Raw genomic sequence first — 26,508 nt, 5'->3', positions numbered from 1 at the left:
CCACAACATTGTATTATTCCACCCCAACATGTTAACAATACTGGCTACTTGTCATTTTACTATAAGTTTATTAATATACGAAATACTAGTCTTTGAGATTTTGACCTAAGTCATTCAAGCTCGATAGATTGTTTACATGAAATAGATTGATTAGAATTTTAGAATTTTAGAATTTTATATCTAGTATATTTGAAATTTAAAAAATTTTAACCAGTATTTTCAGCTCTGAAATAAAATTAATAAGTTTATGCAGTAAAAAAATAATTTATGAAAATTAGTTAAACTAGTATAGGACTTTCAACGAAAAAAAAAAAGTGTTCAGAAACAAACATAGTTTGGTGGAAAAAAATTTATAGAACTATGTAAAGTTTGATAGTGAGTTCTAAACTCACTTATTAGGCTCCTTTATTAGAGTTGAAAATCATACGTAGTATAATTTTTGTATTTCAGCAGAATTACATAAGTATTTAATATTTTTCTCTTATGTTCTTGGTTTCCTTTTTGTGTGTGCTATGGTTGGAATTTTCTCCCCCATTATTTTTTAGAATTTGTTATATACACCCGGGTCATTTGCTCATTTAATCAACAAATGATTAAATAATATTTTTACTCATTTGTTGATTGAATGAGCAAAATGACCCCGAGTGTATATAATAGACTCTCCCATTCTTAGGTTTGAAAGGAAGCAAACTTTGCATTGGAGAATATTGAAAGAGTTCAAAAAGCCGTAGCCAGATGTGGAGGAAGGAGGAGATCAAAGCTGTAAGCATATGGTTGCCTAAAATTTTTTCTGCTCATTTAATGGTTGCCTATTAGTTTGATAGTGAGTTCTAAACTCACTTACAATGTTGTGCCTATTAGTTATTAGTTATAATGAGAACACTTATTAATCTAAATGGGGCTTTATTATTGCTCTAACCATTATTAGAGCAATACTAAAGCCCCAGGAAACAAGTGCTTTGAGCCTTTGATTGCCTCTTCCTTCCGTCACAAATTGCAATGGATTCCCAATCTCTTCCACTTTCTCCATTGCAAAGCTTCCTTCTTTTCAAACCTAAGAACGGAGGAAAAATCTCCTCCATAGAGCAAACACAAGGGGTACCCAGGGAAGTAGAAAATACATTGCAATCAATCACGATCTGCAGACTGAATAAGAAGCTCAACACAGATAGCGGCTAAAGAGTACCCTGGTCTCTAGGATAGCGGGGTTTTTCACTTACGGAGTATTTGTGAATTGTGATGCAGATGCTTTTCGGCCTGTTGGTATTCCACGAAGTTTCATTATCTGTGTTGCAATAGTTGATCATAATATTAGAGAAGGCCTGCCAGTTCCTAGAAAAACTAAGCATAACCATTACAATTATTTCAGCATGAAAATTTCAAACTGGATTTTCTTTGAGTGATGCAGCAAAAGGATCAATGGATTATTCGCCCAAGCAGCAAAGATCATGAATGAAATTTATACTTCCAATTACCAGTTCAATGGTAAAGAAACAACTTTTTCGTATTTATCTCAAAAATAGAGCAGCGGGCTAAATTGTTACCAACAAGCATCCGTCTAAGGTACCATCAAAAAAACAAACAAGCTTTTTCGCTTTTCAATTGGAAAGCAGCAGCAGAAGTTTCACAGAACTTGTCTCATTGTCTCACCAGATCTTATTACGTCACTAAAATCGTAAACTACAATCAATGGTGGTGGTGGTGTTCGCCTTCATCTTCATCATGCCCTTCGGGGTCACCGCCATCGCCAACAACTTCCAACTGCAATAGATTAACCAATTAATAAGCATTTCTAATAAAACCAACATTATAGACAAAAATATTGAAGTAAGAATGTAAAGGATGAGAATAAATAGCCAAACAACTGCATGAATAATCCTTGAATCAGGAAAAAAAAAAAAAAAGTTTTTGTCATCCATAGCCCTAAATTGCTAAAAGCAAGAATGTAAAGTATGAGAATATGTCCAATCTCATCAAAGACTAGTTGTTGGAAGGACATTATCTAGCTTTATTTATATAATTCTACCCCTTAAAAAACATGTAAATGGATTTGGCACTTAAAAACAGGTTACAGTATGCAATAAATCGTGAATTTGAAAGTGCAATATGGTGGCACACTGGTACTAGTTCTTCAAAAAACCAGATAACTACTATCAGCTTTCAGACCAAATCAAGAAAATATGCAGAAAATTCAAAGTAGCTGATTCAATCTAAAATGTGGCTAATATTACTCACTTGTCAAAAATAATAATCATTTTAACAAATATTTTAGATTGAGCATAATTTAATTTTCTGTACAAAAGTAGAGAAAGTACGTGTCAAGTTCAGTTTGAGATGCGTATGATTCACAGACAAAGCACCGAATTTCCAGTATAGATTCTCGACATCATAGTTGACAAAGTTGTTATGACAAGGATCTAAATGATATACCGGTCATTAAAAATTCCACATAGTATGTCACTAACCTGGAAGAATTGTGTGCAGACTGGACACTCATATGGCTTGTCTTTCTCGAGCCAAAACCAGACAACATCATGTTCATCCTCTGGGAAAAGAAGGGTTACAAAGATTTAAAGGGTTTTAGTACATGTCAGAAACAGCAAAATAATATTCAGGTACTAATATAATGGAGATGACATTGTATCTAGAAGAGGGCATAAAAAGACTTAATACTGACCTCCTTCGCCACCAGGACATCCAACAATTCTTTTGTCAAAGACAGACTTAACAATAGCTGGGTTTTCCTGCATTCATATATAGCAATTCAAAGTTAGCACAAAATTTTAAAATCAACGTGTAGATCATCTCCATATAATGATGGGACGTGAAGAAAATTTCAAGCTATATAAATTTAACAACATAGATGACAGACCAACATATTAACTATATAAATTTTTAGTCAGTTCAAAATTTTAAAGAAGTACATCATAATACTTCGTAAATGATAGCAAGCTTGACATTTTAAAAAGCGTTTACAAAAGAAGCCATCTAAATCACATCATGCTCTTTAGAATTTTTAATATCAAGATACCATTAATTTGAAAATGCATAGATCATATAATAACCTTCTTATTGAAATGAGCATATAATTTTTTTTCTGGTTTTTTCCTACAACAGGTTTATAACTTCATTTGCATTATCAAGCCCAACAGGAGGATAAAAAGATATTTAAAATAAATAAATAAAGCAATATTGAAATAAAGGAAGAATACTGAAGACAAAGAGGAGCATATTATAGTAAACAGGACTAAAAAGACCAAAAAATATCTAACCTCCTAGGATGTTCTACTCATTACAGTATAATCAACGCAAATAGAGAACAAATTCTAAAGTTCATCAATGTAGACTTTGAAACTAAGCTGCCATTTTGGGGTTCCCTGACTAAAGACAGTTTAGAAGCACTAATATTAGATTAGGGACTTTGGGGTAAGATATTAACAGGAAAAAAAGGGGGGGGGGGGGGGGGGGGGGGGGGAAAGGCAAAGCTTTTGGGTTTATAAAAAATTTAAAGCAGACAAGCTGAAGGCTTTAAGGAAATTAAAGTTTTGATAAAAATCATAAATATTAATGCCGGCCTAAGAGAATAAACTAAAGCACCGAAATTTAGCATCACATTAAAATGAAAGATGAAGAGTCTCAAGGCTAGAAAATACAAGAAAACCATAATCGTAATGTTCCAGAGTAATACGTTCTGATTTCATTATGTTACACAACTACATGATAAAATCATTGCACCTGATTTCAGGAGATTAAAACAAGAAAGAAATATCAAGGTATGAAAAGACAGCATACCAATCAGGTCCTCTGCAGTCTACACTCTACACATTACGTATTTTCATCGCACTGAGATATACATAACATCATGATGGCTACATGTAACTATGTAAGAGATGCCATACATGATAAAATTTCATTCTATTATTCCTACCAAGGGTCACAGTTCGGCAAACACATAAATTAGAAAGGCAACCACCTTACAAAAAGAACGATCAAAGTATCAAACAATCCTCAGTGTAGGCATCCCTTGCATTTGCCCATATACAATCAGTATTACAGCAAAAACCAACTTACCAGGGTTGATTAAAGTAATTGGATTGGGTACAGCCAAGGGCCTTGGCTACTTTGTATTGAATACAGGTATTTTAAGCGTCTAACAGCTCAGGAAAGTAAAATTTTCATGTTCCCGTTCCAAATAATGTGTCATAACTCATAAGGCAAAGGTCCATACCCATATCTACATGACAAATGCCCATTTCAAATAGTTGAGGTGAAATGAAGAGTCCCCGAGTAACATAGGGCGTTACAGTAGCAGCCTAGAAAATGGCTAACTAACAAATACTTCCTCTCAAACCCCTTTCTCAGATTGAAACAACCCAAACAAAATGAATGACTGCCCATTTCACTCCCTCCCTCCCTTCCTATATTCCTAGATAGTGTCAAATTATAGCATATATCAATGTATACAACCTTAAAACAATTTCACATTTGACAATCACATTTAATTATCGGCAATACCCATCACAATTAACAAATAAAATATCGCCAATATCCATCATAATAAATAAGCATTAAATCATCAAATGCAAGCAAAAGCAAAATCCAAAAAAATCCGCAAAATTTATGAAAAAAACTAACCTTGGTGCCGAAAGGACCTGAAGGGTGGTTAATCTCCAGAATATCCTTCCCCTAAGAAAAATCATCACAAATAATTCAATAAAAATTGAGAAATTTCATAATCTCCCAAAATTAATGCAACAATCATTCATTCAAATAATGATAAAAAAAAAAAGTAAAAACCTGCAGCTCAGCTTCAAGCTCTTCACGCTCATGACCAGTAGCAATGGGCATTACATCTTCAACCTTAGTCTTTGAAACTTCTACACCACCCAAAAACAATCCAATCAATTAAAATAAAATCAGCAGATCAACAAAAATAGATCTAAATCAAACCCTAGAAAAAGGGTGAAAACAATTACCGGCTTCAGCGGAGAAATGGCGGCGAGAGAGAAGAAATGAAGAGGATCGAACAGTGGAGGTAGCAGCAGGAAGACGATGAGAAAGAGAAGAAAATGAAGGTTTAACAATGGCGGAAGAAGAAGAAGAAGAAGAAGAAAGGGATTTGAGGTGAGAGAAAACAAGTCTTCGCCACATGATTGATTGATTGAATTGTGTTCTGGATCTTAGGTCACACCCTGATTGTTGAAGATGATGAATCGATGAATTGATCTGGAAATTGAATTGGGGGAGATTGGTGAATTTTCTCTCTCTTAGTCTGGGTGGAAATGAGGAGAAAATGGGTGTGGAGGAAGGGAGGGCGGCTGTTTCCTTGGGGTTGGGCTGGGTGGGGCTTCAAATGGGTTGCAATGGTTTGAGTAGAGTTTCCAATTTTTTCGGAATTTGTACGCTCGGTTTGGTAGGTGGTAATAAATATGATGTACCATGTATGTTTGGACTATGGACTTTATAGAGTAATACTTCACTGTAATGAAATTTAAGTTTATGAGTTATTATTGACTTATTGTTATGGCTTATTATTATGAATTATAGAGTATTGTACTTATGCGGCCATGTTAATACATGAGATTTAAATTATTGGATTAACTTTCAAAAATACGATATTTGTTTATTAATTGTGCTCCCTCCGTTCCTATATAATACAATATTAATATTTACTGATAATTTGAGAAGAACTAGTGGATATTATAGCAAAAGTGAGATTTGATGTGCAAGTGGGGTTTATTGGGGTAGTTTTACTACAAAATAGTTTGTAAGAAAGAGTAACTATTAAAAAAAAAATCCACTAGGGTTAGAGAAACAATGAAATAATAGTCATCTCATACTAAGGTAGGAAATAATTTTATGTATTTAGAATAAATTGAAAAGACAAGTGTTGCAAGTATTTAGGAATAGAGGGAATACTATATATCACTTCTAGTTTTCCATCTCCATCAACAGGCTCGTAATTTTAATTTGTAGCACATACAATAATACAATGTGAGTTATCAAGTTGATATTTTGAAAATATTTTTATGAATGTTGTGAATTTGTAACCAAAAGACGTAGAGTGATTAAATGAACTATCCATGTTGATTATGGAAGTTATAAGACCAGTTGTGATTGAAGTGGTTATAGATGTTTTAAGAAGGATAATTGCACCATGTGAGTGATGGGGAATCTTTCTACAAATGACCAAGAACGAAATTCCTCTAAAAGAAAGAATTTTTGGTACACATACTAGCTCCATTTGCCAACAAGAATTATTGAGGTTACAGGATTCATTAGGGACCAAAGCAAACAAAAGTTGGTGCCAACCAAAGAACATGAAAAAACTTTGAAGTATCACTAGGAAGTAAAAAACTCGAGTTGTAAGTTAACCTTATGTAGCATTCCGTAGTAAATGTTACATGTCTATGGCTCAAACTTTCTAAGAGTCAGGCAATCGAGTTGTAAATTAACCCCGTAGTAAACGTTACATTGTCTTTGACCTTCTAAAAGTCCTACAGAGGAATTGGGAACTGCTTTAATACTTACATTTTTATATCAGAAGAAAAGACTACAGAAGTACAGATCACAACTTCCTACAAACTTCCACTTGATGTTAGAATAAATATGCACTACTATGCAAATCAATATCAGCCTAGCTACAGATCAAGATATTAACTTCTGCTTTTGCTTTTTAGCAGCAGGTTTCTGTGTCTCCTGATCTTCCTCTAATTTCCGTCTCAACTTAGCTAAATCATCTTCACTGACAGAACCATTTGACTGACGATTCAATGCATATGCTTCAGCCAACTTCCGTTTGCATTCTTTGCTTGCAGTATCATGGGAAACCACTGGTAGGGAAAAGCAGAAATTATAAGCCACGAGAATTGTATTCAAGGAAGATAATCTCATAAATAAAGGGGTCATTTATAATTGTGAACAGTCCATGAAAGCTAAAACAGTAACAGGCAAACAAAGCATATAGAGGCATAAGAAAACAAGGTCATAAACAAGATTTTTTCATGCTCCCAAGATCAAGAACAAAAAATAAGGGAAGAAACTGAGCACATCTCGATTCAGCCATGTACGCCTCATCATTACAGGAGGGCGGAGGGGGCTCTATACTATTAAAAACTCACTAAAACTGTCCATAAATATACATATATTCCAATTACCAGGAATATGCAAATGAACATCTTAATGCCACTCTATCATAACCTCCTCAATAGTCATCCATACACATTTATCATTGCCCACATTATTTTTCATCATAATGCCAACCACATTTGCTAAACATTACCTATTTCCATAATCCAAAACTGTTTATAATCAAAAGTAATGTGAATCTGACATACTTGACACAACTTAAGATTCAATCTGTATACTATATTCCAAAAGACAGGACAGCTGAACTAGAAAATGATACAAACATCCAAACTCAAGTCCAAAAGATTGTTGTCCTTTCAAAAGAATCATAAAGCAAAAAAATTTCGCATTGAAGAAAAACAAAGGTCCATATTTCATGTTGGTATTTACTTCTTTTACTTTGCTTTCAAGTCAAAATTTAGGGCAATAATCTCCACTAATACTGATGCAGAAGGAACTAAGTTTTCTATTGTCAATATACATACATACATACATACATACATACATACATACATACATACATACATACATACATACATATATATATATATATATATATATATATACTGATGCAAATAAAGTGAGCATATCATGTGCTCCTACGCCATAAGCCAAAATAAACTTCTAAAGATCCCTGGCAACTAGGTATGAACAGCAAAAATTGCATACCAAAAAAATGCTTGCTCAAATGAAAAGCTAACTTGACTTCTGGGTAAACTGACTCTTAAATTGAACAATTGAACCAACTAAAACCACTCAGAAGAAAAAAGAGCAAATCAATTTGCATGTCAGCTTAATGAATGTCTTGAGAACAACAACAGTTCACTTACCAGGACTTGGATAGTCTTTCCCAATTATGCATTTAGCCTTCACTTGGATGCTCTTGGGAGCTGTCCATGGTTCATAAATGTACTGTTTTGGCATATCTGATCATTGAAATGACTCACCATTAATTAACTTCAGAAAATAGAAGATCTCAGGCGATGTTAATGAACTCAACATACCTTTCAGTACAGGGAGAAAATGCCTGATGAAATCGCCATTTGGGTCATGTTTCTTCCCGAATGAGATTGGTGAGTAAATTCTGTGATACTGTTCAGAGAAAACAAGACTTAATGATGTGTCTCAAAGTCACATAGGAACTTCTCTGTTATAGTCTTAAAAAATGGTGAAAGTTTTCTCTTATCAATTAGATATTTTGGATTAAGTATCTTATGCTGCAGACACCATCACACATTCTTGTTCAATTATAATTTTAGGATTCCTTATCAGCTTGTTGATGTATGTGAAATTAAAATCTAGGTGCTATCAGATATCATAATTTTGCTGCTTACAGTCGTTCAGAAATCAGAAACATTAAGCAATTAAACAAGCTCAAATGCAATTGGCAGGAACAAAAAAAAATATCCAACAAACTTTTATCCATAGCCACTCATCTATATATATATTCCCAAGTGAAGCTGGCAAATTCTTTTGATATTCAATGCAAAACATTGATAAAATCTGTAAATACAATATTCAACATGAAAATATTGAGCATACCTCGTAGAAAAATGAGGAACAAGAAAGCCAGAGCCAATTTCCATTGTTAATTGACCAATCTGAATCAATCAATAACCTCTCAAATACATCACGACCTTTCTCCCAGTGGATAAACTGTTAGTAAAAAGAAATAATTAGAAAGTCCAAATAGAATGTTTAATATACAGGAACCAAAAAGGAAAAAGAAGTTAAAACTTTCAGGTCCCACCAAATCACCACGGGTAAGAAAGCATGCAACACAATGCCGTGCAAGATGGTGCATCCAACCCCATTTATGAAGCTGCAGGACAGTGACAAAAAAAATAATGTTATGGAAGCAAGGTACATAAACTCTTTAAAGCGTACGTACATCAACATCAAAAAAGCAGCCTGTATTAAGTTACAAAAGAAGATAAAAGTAAGATAACTGCCTGTATCATGATGGCATCAATCCAAGGATACCCAGTCCTTCCATCTCTCCAAGCAGCAAGCAGCTCACTATCTTCATTCCAAGGGATCTATGTCATGAAGCAGAATAAGTTCTTTCATAACTAAGCAAAGATGCAAAATTGATTGCATGTGAGTATAACAGATAAATCCTGAAGAAATTCAATTTGAGCAAAGTAAATACGAAAACATCACTGACACCACTTACCATTGAAACTCATGTTGGCAACAAAATTTCATAGTAACAAGACAAAAAACAATTAAATTTAAGTTTCTCATGGCAGGTTTAAGAAAGAATAATAGTTACAGATAAAATCTTCATGTCTGATAGCTAAGCAAGTCTGAGTATGCTACAAATCTTCAAATCAAACCTATGCAGCCAATGACTATTACTAGACAAGATAAACAAGATATATGCCAAGAAGGCTGCGATAGATAGAAGGGGAGGGTAGACAACATATTCTGTGGAAAAACGCTAAAGCAACCCCCTGACCCCCAAATGGAAATGGTTACATGGTAAGGGAAAGTAACAGAATGTCATAGGGCAAGAAACTGATACACACTGAGGAAAAAGTATGACCATGCTTTATATTCAAGTTCGTGTTTCCAAAAAAAATAATGCCAGTAAAATGTTGAAGTCTTTCGTGAGAAAGCATGGCATAATTACTCATAAGAAGAAAAGCTATTACTTTATATTACTCAGTCTAAGATGTGGGCATTGAAAATAGAAAGGCAACCAGTCAAAGTAAGTAATTAATATAAGATGCACCATGTAACATACCTGCTTACATATTTGGTTACCCTTCATCCGATCAATATTGGGAGTTCCAAAAGATGCTGTATAGAAAAAGTCCCGCCACAACAGCTGCAGATTTTGAACTACGTTTTACAAGAGTAATAAAAATGAAAGCAATTTTAGCCACAAATTCAGAAACTGACCTGCCCAAGAAGAGAAACAGGTGGGGATGTATGTTGCTTGACACTCTTATATACCTCTTGAATACATTGGTAAAAATACCTGGAAGATATACAGCCAAACTGCACAAAATAAATTTAGAGAAATATTAGAAGTGCTTTTAGCGTTTAAATTCTTAGCCAGTCTTTCAGACTTGCCCACCACAACCAACAAGCACACATGATAAAAGGTTGATGCAAATCCTAGTTCACCACTTACTTTCAAATATGGTGACAGAACAGTAGTTGCAGGCTTAAGAAAAGAAGAGGGATTCCCTTTTGGCTTCTCAAACTTTGCCACCCATGCCTGCAGCAATGGAAAGACAGTAAATTTGGAAAGCATGATAGCTACATATAATCCAAAAAACTATTCACTAACGTGGGAAAGACACCTAAACACGGTACAAGCGTTCCACGTCAATCATGACAGGGGGAAAAAACACAAACAAATCTAGGAAACACTAAAACAGCAATTAACTGACTCTACTTGAAATCAAGTACGTCAAAGCTGCAATTTTAGAGTTGCTCAAGGGAGATATACTATTTACATTCGAAGAAATTGTTGAGACAAAAGCACAATGATGTCAGGAAAAATCACAGCGCAGTGGGTTGAGATTTCAGATAATTATAATAAGAAACTAGATGTTTCTACTTTCCAGATCTGGGGAGAGGTAGCATATAACAGCAGTTGAGCGAAAAATACTAATTCCAGATTAATTTCTTATTCACAAACTATTATTTCAAGTCAATTAACTAAACCTCACATTTTTACATCAAAACAATATCTCATGGTATTATATAAAAAAATGTACCAATATTTAGAAGATTAAAGTACAAGCCGGCGTCAACCACTATGTTGCCCCATTGGTCATTACCATCGGTTGTACAGCTGCTATACAATTGACTTAATTAAAACTCACATATAACAAAACTTAAAAGTGCAGACTTATATTACAGTATTACTAAAACAAGCAGACACCCTAATTTCAAGTAAAAATTAACAAGATAAGATGCTACAAGTATTGTTTAAAGCATAATCCAGAAAACATGTTCTCTAACCCTTGAATTACTGTGAGGAAGTGATATCTTCCTGTTTTGTCCAGTCAATAGTGAAGGCTGTGAGGCAGGACATAATATAAATATATATATATGCAAAATGTAAATCCTGCAACCCCAATTCTTTTTCTTTTTTTTTTTTTTTTTTTTTTTTTTTTTTGCTTAGTCAATAGTTATGCTAGTTTTAGTACATTCTGATACGATCCCAAAAGCAATGCTGAGAAAACCATCGACATTAGTTCGAATTCATACTCTCAGATATAACTCCAAGACTGCCAAAATAAGGATAAATCAGAAACATCCACCCAAGGGAGGCACACATCAAAAGAAAGCAACTGAACTCCACTCCACAAAATTACTACAAAAGGTAGAATCATACATTCATACCTTATCATCAAGTGATTGCTTCAGCCTCTTCAGTGCTTCAGATTCACCACCTTTAAATGGAGAAAATTCATGCTGCAAAACTATTTTAATTTATCAGCAAATATGTGAAACAACATATTATAAACAAAAAGCCCCTAAACAGTTGGCAGTGTCGGATTTCATACCTGTTCAACGTTTAGATAGCCAAGTTCTTCCATTGTCGGAACATTTAAAACTTGCAAATCACCTATGTCCCCAGGAGGAGGAATCGATGATGGTCCAGTTGAAACTGGAAAAGAGGCCCAAGACGGTTGACCAGCAATCTTCAGAAATGACTGGTATGTAAGAGGTGGCTTGCCCCCATTCTGTTAAAATGCAACGTAAACAGAAAGCCAATTCAAGGTATTAGCCAAAATTAATGTTCGACTAAATTGAGGGAGCTTAAATTTTGTTCAACTTTTGAAAAACAGAATTATAATCTCAGAGAGCATCTTTCTTGCAGCAACATTTACAGCACATGTTCCAATATTAAGCAATTTGTCGGAGTCCAAATTACCTTAGCTATAACCGCTCTAGGATCAAACAGTGTATGACTCACAGGAGAGAAAATTTCGATTCCTTGTTGAGATGCATATTTCTGTGAACATCAACTTCTAGTAGTTAGAAGACAAATAGCTGAACACAACAAAATGCAAAACATGGAAACAGGTCTATTGTCAAATGCAGACGAAGGGGAGATTAAGCGAATTCCTAGCAATATAAAGACTATGGAATGGAGAACGAAACAAGCTGAACACAACATTACCTCAACTCTAGCACTCAAATCTTGATAATATGGATCAGTATCATACTCAAAGCAAAGCTTCTTTATGTTCCACTGCATAAAATCCACAAATGAAAAAAAGAACACACATGATCATAATCCTGTGAGATCAATGTAAACATCGATTATGCTTCTCTATATAAGACCAATGTACAACTTGTTCCATGTTCCCTACACTTTTCACTTTATACAAGCAGACACTCATACAAAACAAACTCAAATAAGCTTCAATGCAAAGCAAAAATTACCATTAAAAACAATATGACATAGCTACTTATGTAAGAAGTATTAAATATCTTGCACATGAATCAGATATACCAATCAAATTACGATAAACGGGCCTGGATTGCACCTCAAAACCATATGGCAATAACAAGAGTAGCCCCTTAGCCTTATAAATGGACACAACTTTCTCATTTCTTCAATGTGGGATACACATCCCACATTCCCAATACTCACTCTTACTTTTGCACTCGATTAATGTAGGACAACACTTTCACTCACATATGGGTTTGCTCATGGCTCAACAAATTACCATATTTACTTATTTTCGAAACTTGATCATCCATATATACATTCACAGTTTCCTTATAAGAAATGTTCAACATTCAATTTTTAGTGCAAAAGTCTAAACTTAAACCAAAGAAAGTGCAAATAATTTAAAATTAGTTAGTAACCAACTAATTAAACTAATGTTCATGTTTTCCCTCCAAATAAACCCCTTTTAATATATTTAGTACATACTTGTCAATACTACACTACTAAAAGTACAAACCAACATTAACTTGTATCAGACGTATTAGGAATTTAGAAGTTCTTGGTCTTTAAATGTTCTTTTTTTTTTCCTTACTTTTTACAGAGTACTAAAAAAAATACCCTTGAGCAGATCACAAAGTCTTATATGTGGCTGGCCACACGGTATGGGCAGCCAGCCACTATAAAGATTAGAGCATCTCCAATGGTTAGTTTTAGGGGCTTGCTTGCAATATTTAAGAATTACATATTTGTAGCTCTACCATTGGGGAAGAAAGAAAATTGGCTGCTTTCAAGCAGACCCTGCTCAAACAAGCAGTGTAGCTTGAAAATTTTTTTCTATGAAAAAATAATTTAATTATGGGATATTTGCTTAAAATAAAAAATAAAAAAAAAAACTTCAGTGATATATGTAGTAGATCGATGACATCGATCTATACTCCATTCCCAACACTATATTTTATCCTATTCCTATCTTTTTTTTTTGGCAAAATTGGCCTCAACATCACGAAATTTTAACGAGGGCAAGTAACAGCATGAACTTTGACTAGTAGCTATAACAACACAAACTTCTTCATTAAGTGCACAAAATATCATAAATGAATCTCGATACCAAAAGTTTTGCCGAAGACATGGTATCTAATATTTTATTATCATCAAAAATCGTCTGGTATTGCGTGCCTCGATTTGTATGCGGAAAAAAATTATCAAACAAGGTTTTGGAGGTCAATTTAGTCAATTTTGAGATCAAATTTAGCAAATTAATCCAAAAAAATTGATTTGCATGCTCTAAAAATGTCTCGGTTAAGGTTTTGGGTCAATTTGGACCTTGAAGACTAAATATGATATCAAAATTTGCACAAAAGTTAATAAAATCATCGTATTGGATAAAATTTTCGGTCCTAGGTTCCATTTATGATATTTTGTGCACCTGATAAAGAAGTTGGTGCTATTACGACTATTAGTCAAAGTTCCTGTTGCTATTTGCATCTTGTTAAAAGTTCGTGTTGTTGTAGCTAATTTTGCCTTTTTTTTTTTCATAGCAAGATTCATATATATCATACATTGATTTGAATATTAATATTATACATATATACTTACTATATTCTATATATATTTAGTTCAACTACCATATGTTTTTATAAAATAAATAAATTATATTAAAATAAAAGGAAGTTAAATACGTAGTAGTTAAACGTATTTGTTAAAAAAAATATACTACGTATACATAAGGTTTTTTTTTTTTTTTTTTTTTTTTTTTGTTAATTACAGGATTTATATACATTAGGTTAAAACCTTGTATTAAACTAATATTGTATTGTTTTCCTATCTAATTTGTGAAAAATATATATAAAGATTTCTTCAAAACAAATTATATAATAATTTACAATTATAAATTAAATTATGTTTAGAACAAAAAAAAAATTAAATTATGTTAGAAACAAAAATAAAAGGCTTATACAAGCTACAAAGCAGTGCTTACTGTTGGTGCAACTTATGTAGCCTAAATTCATTGTTGCTTGAAATTATGATGTGGCGAGGTAAGCTACAAGTTGTTGTAGCTTACTATTGGAGATGCTCTTACTTTGCTAGTGTAATCTGGGTTACTTGGTTAGTATTAAAAGAGTAACTTCGTCATTGTTATAGAGTTACAATCAATAAATATACCTGTTTGAAGCAATGAGTCAAGACATCACCAGGCTCACCCTTAAAAACCAACAACCTAGACCCAATCTTCTTAAGACTACAATCCAAGTCCAACAAACTCTCAAGCAAAAACCTAATCCGGTTCACCCCAGCCCTAGACGAACCGGGCGAGAAAGCATCCGGGTCAGGCTCCATATAATGCGGGTCAATCACAAAAACCGGGTACACAAAATCCGACCCATTAGCAGCATGTTCTAAAGCCGGGTTGTCGTGAATTCGGAGCCCCTTTCTGAACCAGATTAAAGAAGAATTACCCGAATCCGCCATTTTTGGAAGAATTGAGGAAGTTATTGAAAATGGGGGTTTGAAATTGGGAGAGAGGAAGAAGAGGTGGTTTGAGGAGAGAGAAAGGGGAAGGCGCATTTGAGAAGTTATTAAATTTCGCGTCTTTGAAAAGGAGATAGATTATGGTTACATTTGGTTTGGGGTTAGGTCTAATGTGCATTTGTGAGGAGGTTGTAATGTTGTATGGTTGGTTTGGGGATGCACCACGTCGTGCCACTCTATATCATAGCCTTGAGCCCTAGACATAGAGCTGGCAATTTCACCCGAACCCACAGATAATCGATTTAGTCGATCCGAAAATATGGATAAAAATCCAACCAAAGGCGGATTATAAATGGATGACAGGTGGATCGGGTGAGGGATCAGGTCGGATTCGGGTGGACCTCCATCCAACCCGTCACCCGATCCACCCATCCATCCACATATATGTACTATTAGCCATTTAATAAATATAAACAAATATTAAAATAAATAAAAATATATATAGTATTTACTACATCTAGAAGCTATTGATACAATAGAAAATCAAATGCAGACTATTGTTTAATTCATGGGTATTGATATTAGTGGACTACTTTTCCAAATCTAAACTTTTTTTTTAATTAAAAATTAGGATGCAAATAGAACTTGAATTTCACCCATTTATCACCCGATCCACCTGATACATCCGTGGATGATGGATGGATCAAATATGGATGGAGTTGGACTAGGTGACGGATGGTTCAGGTAATGGATGGGCATAGGCGAATGGAGCATAATCCGACCCGTATCCAATCCATTGCCAGCCCTACCTGGCCATGAACTTTTTTTTTTTTTTTTTGGAAAGATACACAAATGTTAAGAAAGCTTTCATTTAAGAATACAACATAATTTGTCGAAATTAAAAAATAATGATAGAATGCTTTTAAGGGTGCGTTTTATTCACCTGATTTTTACTTATCTGATCTTATTTTAGTTATGAATTAAACTTCGGTAGCTTTGATTAACCCTTATCACAACTTATCTGAACTTATTAACCCTGAAATAAGTGAAAATAAGGTGAACAAAACAGGGTCTAAGTGAAGTGATTGAGAGGTCTAAGGCCTTTTTTAATACACCTTATTTTTACTTATTTCATAAAAAATAAGTTCAGATCAGAAAAAATAAGTTCACATTAGATCATTGTTTTATGTGCAGTTTTTTATCGCTAAATATCTTTAATTTCGTAATTAAAAAAAATGAAAATCACATATTAATAACTAAAATACACATTATTACGAATCTAATAAGACCGCACTTGATATATTTTTTCCGTACAGATTATCTTATATTTTAGGTCAAAGTTTGGTCCAATATGACATTCAGACCAGATCAAATCAAAACAGATCAGATAAGTTCAGATAAACAAAAATAAGGTGAACCAAACAAGCCTAAATCTAACACAACCTGTTGATTGATTTGATTTTTGATAAAGATTGGAGTAACATAAGGTGATTAAGCACTTGTTAAATGTCATCCATTAACAATTGAATCTTTCATATACTTTATGATATTGGCCCTGTGAAATCGTATGAAGTAGTATCAAAATTGAGCTTAAGAATTCCAAGAGGTGGAGACATCCAAACTACTCTAATAGCATAGTTAGCTTTCGAAAAAGGAACGGTAGGGGGTTAAAGATTACAAATAATTGATATAAATATGAAGTTGCCCATTATGGAAATTTAGAGACACTTTAGTACCTTTAGAAAGCCTATATTTAATCACAATGATCTCTTTTGGCAAAATAAAATTGACTCCTCTTATGATCGACAAAATAAAATTGACTCCTCTTATGATCGACCCTACAATTGCTACAAGTTCAAGCAAATGTCATACTTGTATATGTGATCTAATGAAAGTATGATCTAGAATGGGTCCCTCATTTGAATTATTAGGGCAATCGTAATATAAGACCCTCATTTAATTTCGTTTCCCCTCTTAATCCTTCATTTCATTAAGGCAAAAAGGGTCATTTTATGTCCTATTTATATCCCTCCCCTTTATAACACCCCGACCAGTATTAAATTAAATTAGAGGGATTAGAGGGATAATACCAAGAGATGGAGACATCCAAACAACTCTAATAGCATAGTTAGTTGGCTTTCGGAGAAGGGATGGTAGGGGGTTAGAGATTACAATTAATTGATTTAAATATGAAGTTGCCCATTATACCTTTAGAAAGCCTATATTTAATCACAGTGATCTATTTTGGCAAAAAAAAAATAAAAAATAAAAAATTGGCGAAGAAGTTTCATTAAAAAAAAACTTCATTGTGGCTGCTGGGATTCGAGCCCAGGTCTCCACGGCCACAACGTGGAATTCTAACCACTAAACTACAGCCACTTTTTTATTTAATATTTAACATAAAACATTATTATAGCTTTAAAAATACGTATTTTACCGCCTATTAAAGATTTAAGTCGACCGATGAAGCATTCCAGGAAATTTCGAAGAATAAAAAAAAAAAAAAAAAAAAACTGACAAACAATCGGTGATCAAAATGCTTAGGTACGATTCTTCTTGTTTATCTTAATTATATCTTTTCGATTGACTTAATTTTCTGCATTTCAATTTTATAGTGTTCAAGTCATAATTTGCCCTAATTTGATTCGATATTTGTAAAAATTTGTAATCCGTAATTGTAATTTAGTTGCTTAAAATTAATTTGATTTTACTGCTATTAGTCTATTACTAGTATGTAGCTGCATTGTAAAATGAAATTGAGGATTAGTTATTTGAGCTGTTGATGAATTTTTTTATTTAAATTTGATTGATTTGATTCTGAGTTTTAGTTTTGATTTAGTGTAAGGGAGAGTATTGAGGATATGAATTTTGTCAAGAATTATGATTCGTTTGGTCTAGGAAATTGTTTAAAAATTACAAGTCTTTGTGAATTTGTAAACCTAAACACAGTTTAGAGTTCAAAGATTTTCTGTCATTTGTGTGAATTTTGTAAGGAAAAGAAGCTTATACTTCCTGAGTTCCTTCCATCCTGAACTGCTATTCGCACTCGAAATAGGCACGTTGATTGATGTTTAGATGTAGAGTGAAATATTGAAATTGATGGTAAATTTAGAGTGATAAATTAGAAGTGTGTAAACTGGGAAAATGGAAGTTTCGAGTTTTTTTTTTTTTTTTTTTTTTTTTTTTTTTTTTTTTTTTGTTTTTTTTTTGTGACTGGTAAAGTGGAATGGGTGTGGATTACATTTTGGGATTGGGGGACGGGTGGGGGGGTGTGGTGGGGTAGTTAAATCGGAATGAACGTTCGAGTCTTGAGAGCTTTATGTGATGAAGTTATGTATTTTTGTGGCAAAATGTATATGGTGCAATAACAGGAGCATTCCTCTTTATAAACCGTCACTCCCCTTTGATGTGTAGTGATTACACCAATTCGCTGATTATCCTTTAGAACAATGGCTAATCGCTTCCTAGTTCCTACCATAGAACATAGGAAAGCTTAGGAAGTGGTACCCGGATGTTAGAGGAAATTTTGTTTAGGGTGTCACTTCGTCATAGGCTGCACCTTGCAACCGTAGTTGATGTGTTGGTTCTTAATTATGACCAGTTAAGATCTGTGGGATTTTCTAAGGCTTGAATTTATAACTCTTACACCACAAATTGAAAAACTACATTATATGTTTTGTGCAAAAGAGGTTGCATGGGCGCATGGTTATCTCACATGGAGAAAGTGGATTGGCTGTTGTTGGGCAAGGATGGTACTTAACTAAGACAAAGGAGAAAGTTACACTGGCAAATTCAGTAGAGTTTTAAAATCAATTTTTTAGACAGTTGTGAGGCACTAATCAAATCATTGACTATAATGTTGAGTTGGTTTGTATGCTGCTTTATTAGAAAGGCAATTATTGTCACATGAATATAAAGCTATGTACTTCACATCGTCTGGATATTACAAATTATGAATGCTATGTCTATGATTAATGATTATATGCATCTAGTGTACCCTTTTTTTTGGTTTGCTTTTGATACATGGTACTTGCATAGTTGCTTTACTCTGGAATGAGCAGCAACTAAATTACAATTCTGGAGAATGGGTTAGATTAAGCTTTTATTCAATTTCACTCTGGAAGAATGAGCATTCCTAGTAAGTTAGACTGTTAGAGAGTACATCCTCTCATTATAGTTAAGGCACTTGTGAAGTTGTGAGCTTGTTATGATTTTGTCATAGTAGGAATTGTTTTGTGAAATTGTGATGTTTGATGATCAACATGCTTCAGGACATTCATCTTGGTTGTTGCATCAGGATCATTCTATGTGTTAAGTGTAACAACCTAAGCCTTACTACTCAGTTGTTAATCTTTAATTGCACATGTGGAGCTATAGCCAATAAGAAGATGTTAGAATTTAGTTTAGAACTCAGAGTTTGCTGGAGATTTAAGACCTAACATTTACTGTGATAGTTCTAACAAAATCAACATTCTTTCACTGACGAATTCACATGTCATTCCATTGTTTATATTTAATTCTCTCTTTTTCTCTCTATATTTTGAATGGTGAGGAATGCTGATATCAGAGATGTCCCACTACAATACCAATGTAACTTATGATTTTGCATGAGGGGGAGGGGGTGTCCGGTTCAAATCTGAATTTACACTCATCTTAAATAATAGTTCACATTATCAGGCTGTGAAAAGGGCTTAAAAAGGTATGGGAATCAGGTGTATGAAATGGTGGCTTTCTTTCCATAACTATGAATTGATTTTCTAAGTTTCTTTGTGCTACATAATTGGAGGTATGGAACTGAATGGTTATTGATTGGGGTTGTTATTATGCTTGAAAAGAAAGAGATTATTGAATCTTTAGTGAATATAAAGCTAAGTAACAGTTCCAGTGCTTCTTCAGTGAATATGAAGCTAAGTAACAGTTCCAATGCTTCTTTTTGAAGGCATTATTAAAAGACTCAGCGGACTTTCCCTCATGTAGTTGCAGTTTTTGTCTCATGTATTTGCTTAGGCTTAAAGGCCTATTTCTGCCTGGCTGATCCTAGCTCTTTGCATTGACTTTATGCCAAAAAGAGGGTTTATTTTTCAGAGTGGGTTGAATATTGATTGATGGTGTGACTGTAGTCTGTAGGTTCTTTAGGTATAGGGCATGAGGTCATGCTAACCTGTAACTGAGAGTTTGTGGGTGTAGTAGTGTACTGGATTCTCTATCTTTGGAAGGAAGGAGTCTTTAGGTGCATGTCATTTTGATAACTACACTTTTAGGACTGTAGATGGTGGGATCTAGAGTTTATGTATCATGATTCAGGAGTGTCCGCCATAGCCTGACTATCATGCTGTTGATTTATGGATATTCTGACTGCCAAGGGTGGCTAATTTTGCTGACTTGTTTATGTAAATGCATTATGGATCTAAGTATTTTTGTCATCGCATTGAAGAAGTTTTTTGTTTGACAACCTGTTATAGATTGGATATGCAGAAAAAATAGAGATGAAAAAGAAGAGATTTGAAGGATTGTCTTTGATGAAATTAAATAAAAAAATAGAGCATACAATCCCAGCTTAATTGGCTTCCATGCTTACACTAAGAATAGGAAGAAAAAAAAAAAACCTTCTCATCATTATACTCCCCCCCCCCCCCCCCCCCACAAAAAAAAAGAAAAAGAAAAAAAGAAACTCATCTATTGATGGACTAACTCCCCTCTTCTTGTTGCTCAAGCTACCTCTAACTGAATCATAATAAATATTCCTATTGTGCCTTTCTTCTATGCCCAAAGCCTTACAGAATCCCACAAAAACATTGTCTTCTATTGATTGCAATGAAGAAGTCTAATTTTAGACAGAGCCGCTTCTTGTACCTGACAATCTGACTTGTCAATGATTTCAGTTAGATCAAGGGACTTGTTTTTTTGAATTGGGACAACTAAAGATGTTACTCTCTGAGCAGTTAGAGGATATCTGATAACAAATGTTATTTAGGTTAGAATGTGGCTGATGACATAGCTTCTGATGGTGATTTACTGTTGTCTATACTCTACACTTATTTTCTCATGGGGTTCAGACTTTTTTGATGATGGTTCAGGAACTATGGAGATCATGCTAGAGATCACTAATCTTTATTGCTTTTGTATTTTCATAATCTGAGAAACATGAAGCAGGACTTGTCAAATTATTTTGGTTACAATATTTGAAGAGAGAGTATGATGGTGCTAACTGGATTCCTACTTTTCTTAGTGATTTTTGTTTATTAGGCTCGAAGCAGATATTCCCATATATCTAGCTTACATTTTTGAAGGGATATGTATGATGTTTATTTTACTTTATAAGCTTATCATGGGCTGACAACTACAACATTATCAGAGGCTCAGAGCCATAAGCTCAATGATAGAGTCGGCTACATGAACCAAAATTTTATAGCTGTCAACCAAGATAGTCTCCCTCCATGCCTTTCTATCTAGTGCTATGTGTTCCTGTAAAGCCAATTCTTTCATATTGCTCCTAACTCGCTCTATCCAAATCATATATTGCTGATTATTGGAGATGAAGTTTTTAGGATATGTTTTTTTAAACATTTGTTGATCAAGGAACTTATTTTATCTCAGAAATGTATGACGTTATTAACTGCTATAAGCTGTAACTGCACCATGAATTGTTTGAAAGAGCCAAGAGGTTTATTATTTTAAGGTAGACTATCATAAACATCCCTCAATGGAGAGCCTGTCATGCTCAATTGTTAACGAGAACTTTTCTGTTCATTTTAATTTTCTAACGGTGAGACAGCTTAGATCAGTTAATAAGACAATTTCAATAGTGATGTTTTCTTCAAATGAAAAAAGATATGGGCCACGCTTAGAGCAATAGTTACCTCAGAAGAGGGTTTTGCTACTATATTTTATGAATGATTGACTTTCAGCATCCTGTTTTTTATTGAATTGGTGATTAGGATTTATAAAGTGCATGCATATAGTTACATTTTTGCTTTCATTATGAAGTCAGGATCTTTTAGTCTTTATCTGTATGTTTTGAAACTTTTATGGGCTATTTTATGGTGGCCAAAAAGGAAATGCTTAATATGTAGATAAGTTTTGGTAAGTTGCCGTTTTAGGCATCCCAATAGGCTTATTCATCTTGATAGATGCTGAGGGGCCAAAAGAGTTTTCTCATTTGTTTGCTGAGCTAGTGAACAGTAACTTGTCTTATATTCAGCGTGCTTTCTTAAAAGTATTTGGAATAAGTTCCAATAACAATGACATTTATTTATTTTTAAAAGCAAGGGCAATAGTAGGGATGCAGTTCTTGCATCTAAAAGTTTGTGTATGACTCACAGGATGTAGAAGTGAACATAGCCTATGTATGTTGAGTTAGCCGGCCTGTTTAGAAGTAAAGGAAAGCTGTTGGTCCTTGACTCTGTAGCATAGATAGGATAATTAATGTGAAGGTGTAAAACTACGAATGTGATTTTCAGAGTTGAGTGAATGCCCTGATTTTATCTGCCAATGCATGTTGCCTCTGGGTTTTCAGTGGGCATAAAAATGTTTGGTGAAGTAAGTTAATTATGCCATTTAGCTGTATAATAAGGCTGTTTGAGCTTAATCTCTGGGTGTTAGCCGAGCTTTAAGCCTTTATCTACTGAACCAAATTCTTACTTTCATGTATAATGTTGGTACCAGTGGTATGCTCCAGTATTCAATTTCTCATAATTTTATGTATGTTCCAATGTACTCAATTGATTTTTGGTCCTTTTTATAGAAAGAGTCTTTCTTATAAGGTGAATTCTTGTCTTTTCCTATCATTCTAATGATAGCTGTTACATTACAGAAGTTCCTAGTTCCTATTGATTTTTTAATGAGAAAATTTAGGCTTACTTGGACGTCTGGACTTGAAGTCTTGGGTAAATGCAATCCCACTAAATGGTATCATATGGAGTTTTATATTCTCCTACTGTGTATGGCTTTAGTAACACTGCTTATATATTAGTTATCCCAGTTTTTTTCCTAGTCTTTACCCTTGTTTTATGCTTGCTGGCTGTGTTCGTATTGATGAAGGTTGAGAAATTTTGCTCAAGAGTGCCAATGAACCCAAAGGTTTAAACCAGCCTTAGTGCTCACAGAAGTGTGTTTTTACACATTCTCTGGCATGAGGTGCCTAAACCTTAAAGCCTTATCCCTTTTTATTGTTCCTCTTGAGTCAGGAAATGGATTACAAGTACAAAGAAAATTAAGGAATTGGGGATACCTTGGGAGAAAGAAATAGAAATAACTTAAGAAAGCATGTATTCAGAATAAATGGATGAGGGTTGGAAATTTATTTGCATTGCTACACGGTTTCTTTTTTTGCAACTCTGGTTAATGTTCTTTCATGTTAATGATCTGTGCTATCATTTACCAGTCTTTCATTGGCCTTCTATCTTTTCTCTATGTAGTTGCTGCACCTTTTACCCAAAGGTGTAACTGATTCTGATGCAATTTTTGAACCCCATGCTATTAAAGTCTACCGAAGTTTAGATGTATGTTGCCTGACATAAATGAGTAAAGAGAAATCATTTGGAGCTTTCTAACCCAAATAATGAGGAACATATCTAGTTATGACATGTATATGTTTAGGCAGTAAATTCTTCAGCAAATTCTTTTAACTGACACTAGGAACTGGAAGATTTTCTAGCTTTGATTTAGGCACGGCATAGATCCTTTAAACTTCGTATGTCTTTGTGAACCAAACTAAACTTTTTTATATTGGGCTGCACCTATTTTGTTTTACACAACTTTTTGGGCTTTGTGGGCAAACTAGTTCATCACTTTTTAACAGCTTCAATTGCCTGTTATACTTTTCAACAGCTTTAACTCTAGGGATGAGATGAAGAATTTTATGCTTATGCTTCTGGTTGCAGAATCATGAGTCATTGCCTATGATGTTTGATGTCTGGAATTGTTTGGTTTGGTGTTAAATTGTACATATGAATTTGACTAACATTCTCCCAATCCTCTTCTTATTAATTGGAGTGTTTTCTTGTATGAAGCATCTCACCTTCATCAAATAACTCCGAAATAGATGAGTATCAAATATTATGTCGCACACTGAGTAATTTATGTGACGGGGGTTATGGCATTGGAGAACCATGTGATAACACCCATTTATCAGATAGAAATATGGCATTGGTCACATGAGAGAGAGATTCCCTTTAAATTGCTAGCAACTGGCAAGCAAAGAAGAAGACAAATGAAATGTGCATCTGATTTAGAGACCAGGAAGCCATATAGGAATTATTTTCTTGTTGTTTAGTTGAGTTTTGACACTCTCTTAGAAAACTTTTGGGCAAATTATTGTATAATATTATCAGATAATATGACAATCCTTGGTGAAGCAAAAAAGTATTGGCACATTTGTTTATAAAAGAAGACTTGGGGACCTATTAAGGTATTACTATATTAATTCTAAGGTTTAAACAATTATATTTGTTCTGGTTGGTAGTTGAAATGTCTGTTAGAACTGTTGCTGCTGTTCCAATATCTGCTGCTCTGCACTGGAGTTCATAATTCTTTGCTTGTTCATGTTTGGTATTATACTGTAATGATTGGGTCTAAAGGAGATACCCCTATATATAATTTTTTAACCAATATGAGTAATATCATATGCTTGGCCACGCGTACGTGCAGAGATCATGCATTTTTTTATTGTATATTTGTACCTAGTTAATTATGCTTTTTTTTAATAGTCTAATGTTTTTTTTTTTCAATTGTTTACAGCTAATCATGGTGATATTGACATGGAAACATCTTGTACAATGCTGTGATCTTAATGGAAGTAAGTTTCAAGCACTAAGGTTTCTTATACATAAGTTCACTGATAAAAGTCCAAAGTCTTATTTTTTATTTCTTAGAAAAGATACATTTTCATTTTGGAATAAATTAGCAGCTACTACCAGCCCCTCTGAGATTGGTGCTGCTATACAGATTAAAAAACAGGTGACAGCCAATCATAGGAAGAGAATTAGAAAAGCCCGACAAAGTGGCTTAAATTAAGGTTAGACAAAGCCAGTTAAATTGCTTTGGCCATAGGTTACCAAAGGAGACAATGTTTCTTAAAGTATTAAGATTTAAGCGGAAAGGTCATCTACAGCCATGGATTTAAGGGATTTACTAGGGATTTGTGGATGTGTCTAATTGGTAAATGAGCTGGTGAGCTGGATAGCTCCGAGAAGAATGTACGATATTTTACATTTTTTTTTTCATTTTTAAAATCAAGGGCTGTTTTGTCTTTTATTTGTTTTCTAACAATATGATCTCTTTTGTTTTTGCAGGAGCTACAAGAAGTGTTCGTTTTCTTTTGGACTTTCAAGTAACATAAGAGGTTACATTCCTGTTCCTAACATTTAATGTATGCGTGTTTTTGGTGGACTCGGTTAAACATGTTAATTCCTGCACAAATACGCAAAGGAAAACTCAAAAGCAAGTTTTAGGCTTTTGTCTTTTTAGGAATATCAGTTGTATTGAGATGTTTGATTTGGGATTCGGCAGAGGGACTGGTGGAACAAGTTTAAAAACAGATTATATATTAGAAGCCATCTACTGACCCAGTACAATTAACTAAAGTACATCATATTAAAGGATCCTGATGAGTTGATGCCTTCTATGTCAACTGTTGGTGATGGATTTGGTGGGCTAGTTAAATAGAGTGAATTTAAAATGCACATTTTCATACATGATGCTAAACACGAATGTGAGGCAATAATAGATTGAGCAGTTATCAATGTAAGAAGATAAAGGAAACAGATAACTTCTAAATGCTATTAGTTGGGTTTCGTAGAAGTGATTTGTGGTTGAAAGGAAATTATTTAAATTGAATGATGTTAATGTTTGCTTTGCCAAGTTCATTGCATGAGTATACCTACTGTCATGTCAGAAGAATAAGAAGGTGCTTTGGTTAGAAGATTAGGATAGTGCTTTGGAGTTTGGAATCCAGCTGAAAGCTGGCATATGCTAAGATCTTGGTTGATGTTTTAGCTTAGGTTACATGACATTTAATGTTAAATCATCTGAAAAGATATTGGCAAACAAAGGGATAAGAACTTAAGAAGGCACTGCTGAATTTATTTTTTTGACACACTTTAACGTTGATGGCAAGTAGATTTGTCATAGGTTGATGTCTTTGATAGTGCCTCTTTGGTACAGCAGCAACTGTTTTTAATACCTAATCAGTAACTTTTTCCTCCCAAATATGTAGTTTACTTGATTCTTTATTAGCTATGCAGATCAAAGCTACAGACATGTTTGCCTTTTTTTTTTTATAAAGACATGAAACTAAACAGCAGAACCAAACAGGCATATACTATTACCACTTACCAGTAATTGTTAATGATAACTTAATGGTCACTCATACAGTGTCTCAGTGATACGGAAAGTTCAGAAGATGCACGTTTCTTGCTTAATCGACGTTCATTATTACATCCTTAAAAATGGTAGACCATTGTAGGCTAGGTGTTAAGATAAAGATG

At 34.0% G+C, this 26,508-nt stretch overlaps 2 protein-coding genes, 1 long non-coding RNA gene and 1 other non-coding gene across 5 annotated transcripts; 1 reads left to right on the top strand and 3 right to left on the bottom strand.

Moving 5' to 3' along the window:
• Positions 1-1,486: 1,486 nt before the first annotated feature.
• LOC145589747 (cytochrome c oxidase subunit 5b-2, mitochondrial-like) lies at positions 1,487-5,308 on the bottom strand. Of its 2 annotated transcripts, none has more exons than XM_081646432.1 (6): positions 4,977-5,308; positions 4,798-4,874; positions 4,636-4,686; positions 2,678-2,744; positions 2,466-2,545; positions 1,487-1,761 (listed from the first exon to the last, which is right to left on the bottom strand). In XM_081646432.1, exons 1-6 carry the CDS (start codon positions 5,149-5,151, stop codon positions 1,687-1,689), a joined length of 525 nt encoding a protein of 174 aa, XP_081502558.1. In that variant the 5' UTR covers positions 5,152-5,308; the 3' UTR covers positions 1,487-1,686. The 2 variants fall into 2 exon arrangements, with proteins under 2 accessions (XP_081502558.1, XP_081502557.1); XM_081646431.1 differs by having other exon boundaries at positions 4,798-4,877; positions 4,977-5,306.
• Positions 5,309-6,319: 1,011 nt separating this feature from the next.
• On the bottom strand, positions 6,320-15,197 carry LOC145589746 ((6-4)DNA photolyase-like). Its single transcript, XM_081646429.1, has 14 exons — positions 14,717-15,197; positions 12,278-12,349; positions 12,029-12,109; positions 11,658-11,837; positions 11,494-11,565; positions 10,271-10,357; positions 10,036-10,134; positions 9,878-9,961; positions 9,081-9,167; positions 8,879-8,950; positions 8,671-8,784; positions 8,133-8,220; positions 7,959-8,054; positions 6,320-6,833 (listed from the first exon to the last, which is right to left on the bottom strand). The coding sequence occupies exons 1-14, from the start codon at positions 15,116-15,118 to the stop codon at positions 6,649-6,651; spliced, it is 1,719 nt and encodes a 572-aa protein (XP_081502555.1). The 5' UTR covers positions 15,119-15,197; the 3' UTR covers positions 6,320-6,648.
• A 2,132-nt stretch (positions 15,198-17,329) lies between these two features.
• Positions 17,330-17,401, bottom strand: TRNAH-GUG (transfer RNA histidin (anticodon GUG)). The gene has a single exon. It is a non-coding gene; the product is annotated as a tRNA-His (tRNA).
• Positions 17,402-17,516: 115 nt separating this feature from the next.
• On the top strand, positions 17,517-26,092 carry LOC145588012 (uncharacterized). The gene is made up of 3 exons (XR_014101526.1): positions 17,517-17,566; positions 24,761-24,818; positions 25,315-26,092. It is a non-coding gene; the product is annotated as an uncharacterized LOC145588012 (long non-coding RNA).
• The last annotated feature ends 416 nt before the right edge of the window (positions 26,093-26,508 follow it).

Source organism: Chenopodium album, chromosome 17 (assembly GCF_948465745.1).
Source record: "Chenopodium album chromosome 17, dcCheAlbu1.1, whole genome shotgun sequence".
Lineage (NCBI taxonomy): Eukaryota > Viridiplantae > Streptophyta > Magnoliopsida > Caryophyllales > Amaranthaceae > Chenopodium > Chenopodium album.
This window is presented reverse-complemented; position numbering and strand designations above follow the sequence as displayed.

What these genes read in the sequence shown, in the direction of transcription:
- LOC145589747 (XM_081646431.1), bottom strand. Translation starts at nt 5,151, where the DNA reads ATGTGGCGAAGACTTGTTTTCTCTCACCTCAAATCCCTTTCTTCTTCT. An exon ending in AGCTTGAAGCTGAGCTGCAG is followed by an intron (nt 4,687 to 4,797) that starts GTTTTTACTTTT and finishes GATTTTTCTTAG; the next exon opens with GGGAAGGATATTCTGGAGAT. An exon ending in CAGGTCCTTTCGGCACCAAG is followed by an intron (nt 2,745 to 4,635) that starts GTTAGTTTTTTT and finishes ATATGAATGCAG; the next exon opens with GAAAACCCAGCTATTGTTAA.
- LOC145589746 (XM_081646429.1), bottom strand. Translation starts at nt 15,118, where the DNA reads ATGCGCCTTCCCCTTTCTCTCTCCTCAAACCACCTCTTCTTCCTCTCT. An exon ending in TTCTGTCACCATATTTGAAA is followed by an intron (nt 10,135 to 10,270) that starts GTAAGTGGTGAA and finishes TATTTTGTGCAG; the next exon opens with TTTGGCTGTATATCTTCCAG. An exon ending in GTTCCTCATTTTTCTACGAG is followed by an intron (nt 8,221 to 8,670) that starts GTATGCTCAATA and finishes TTCTCTGAACAG; the next exon opens with TATCACAGAATTTACTCACC.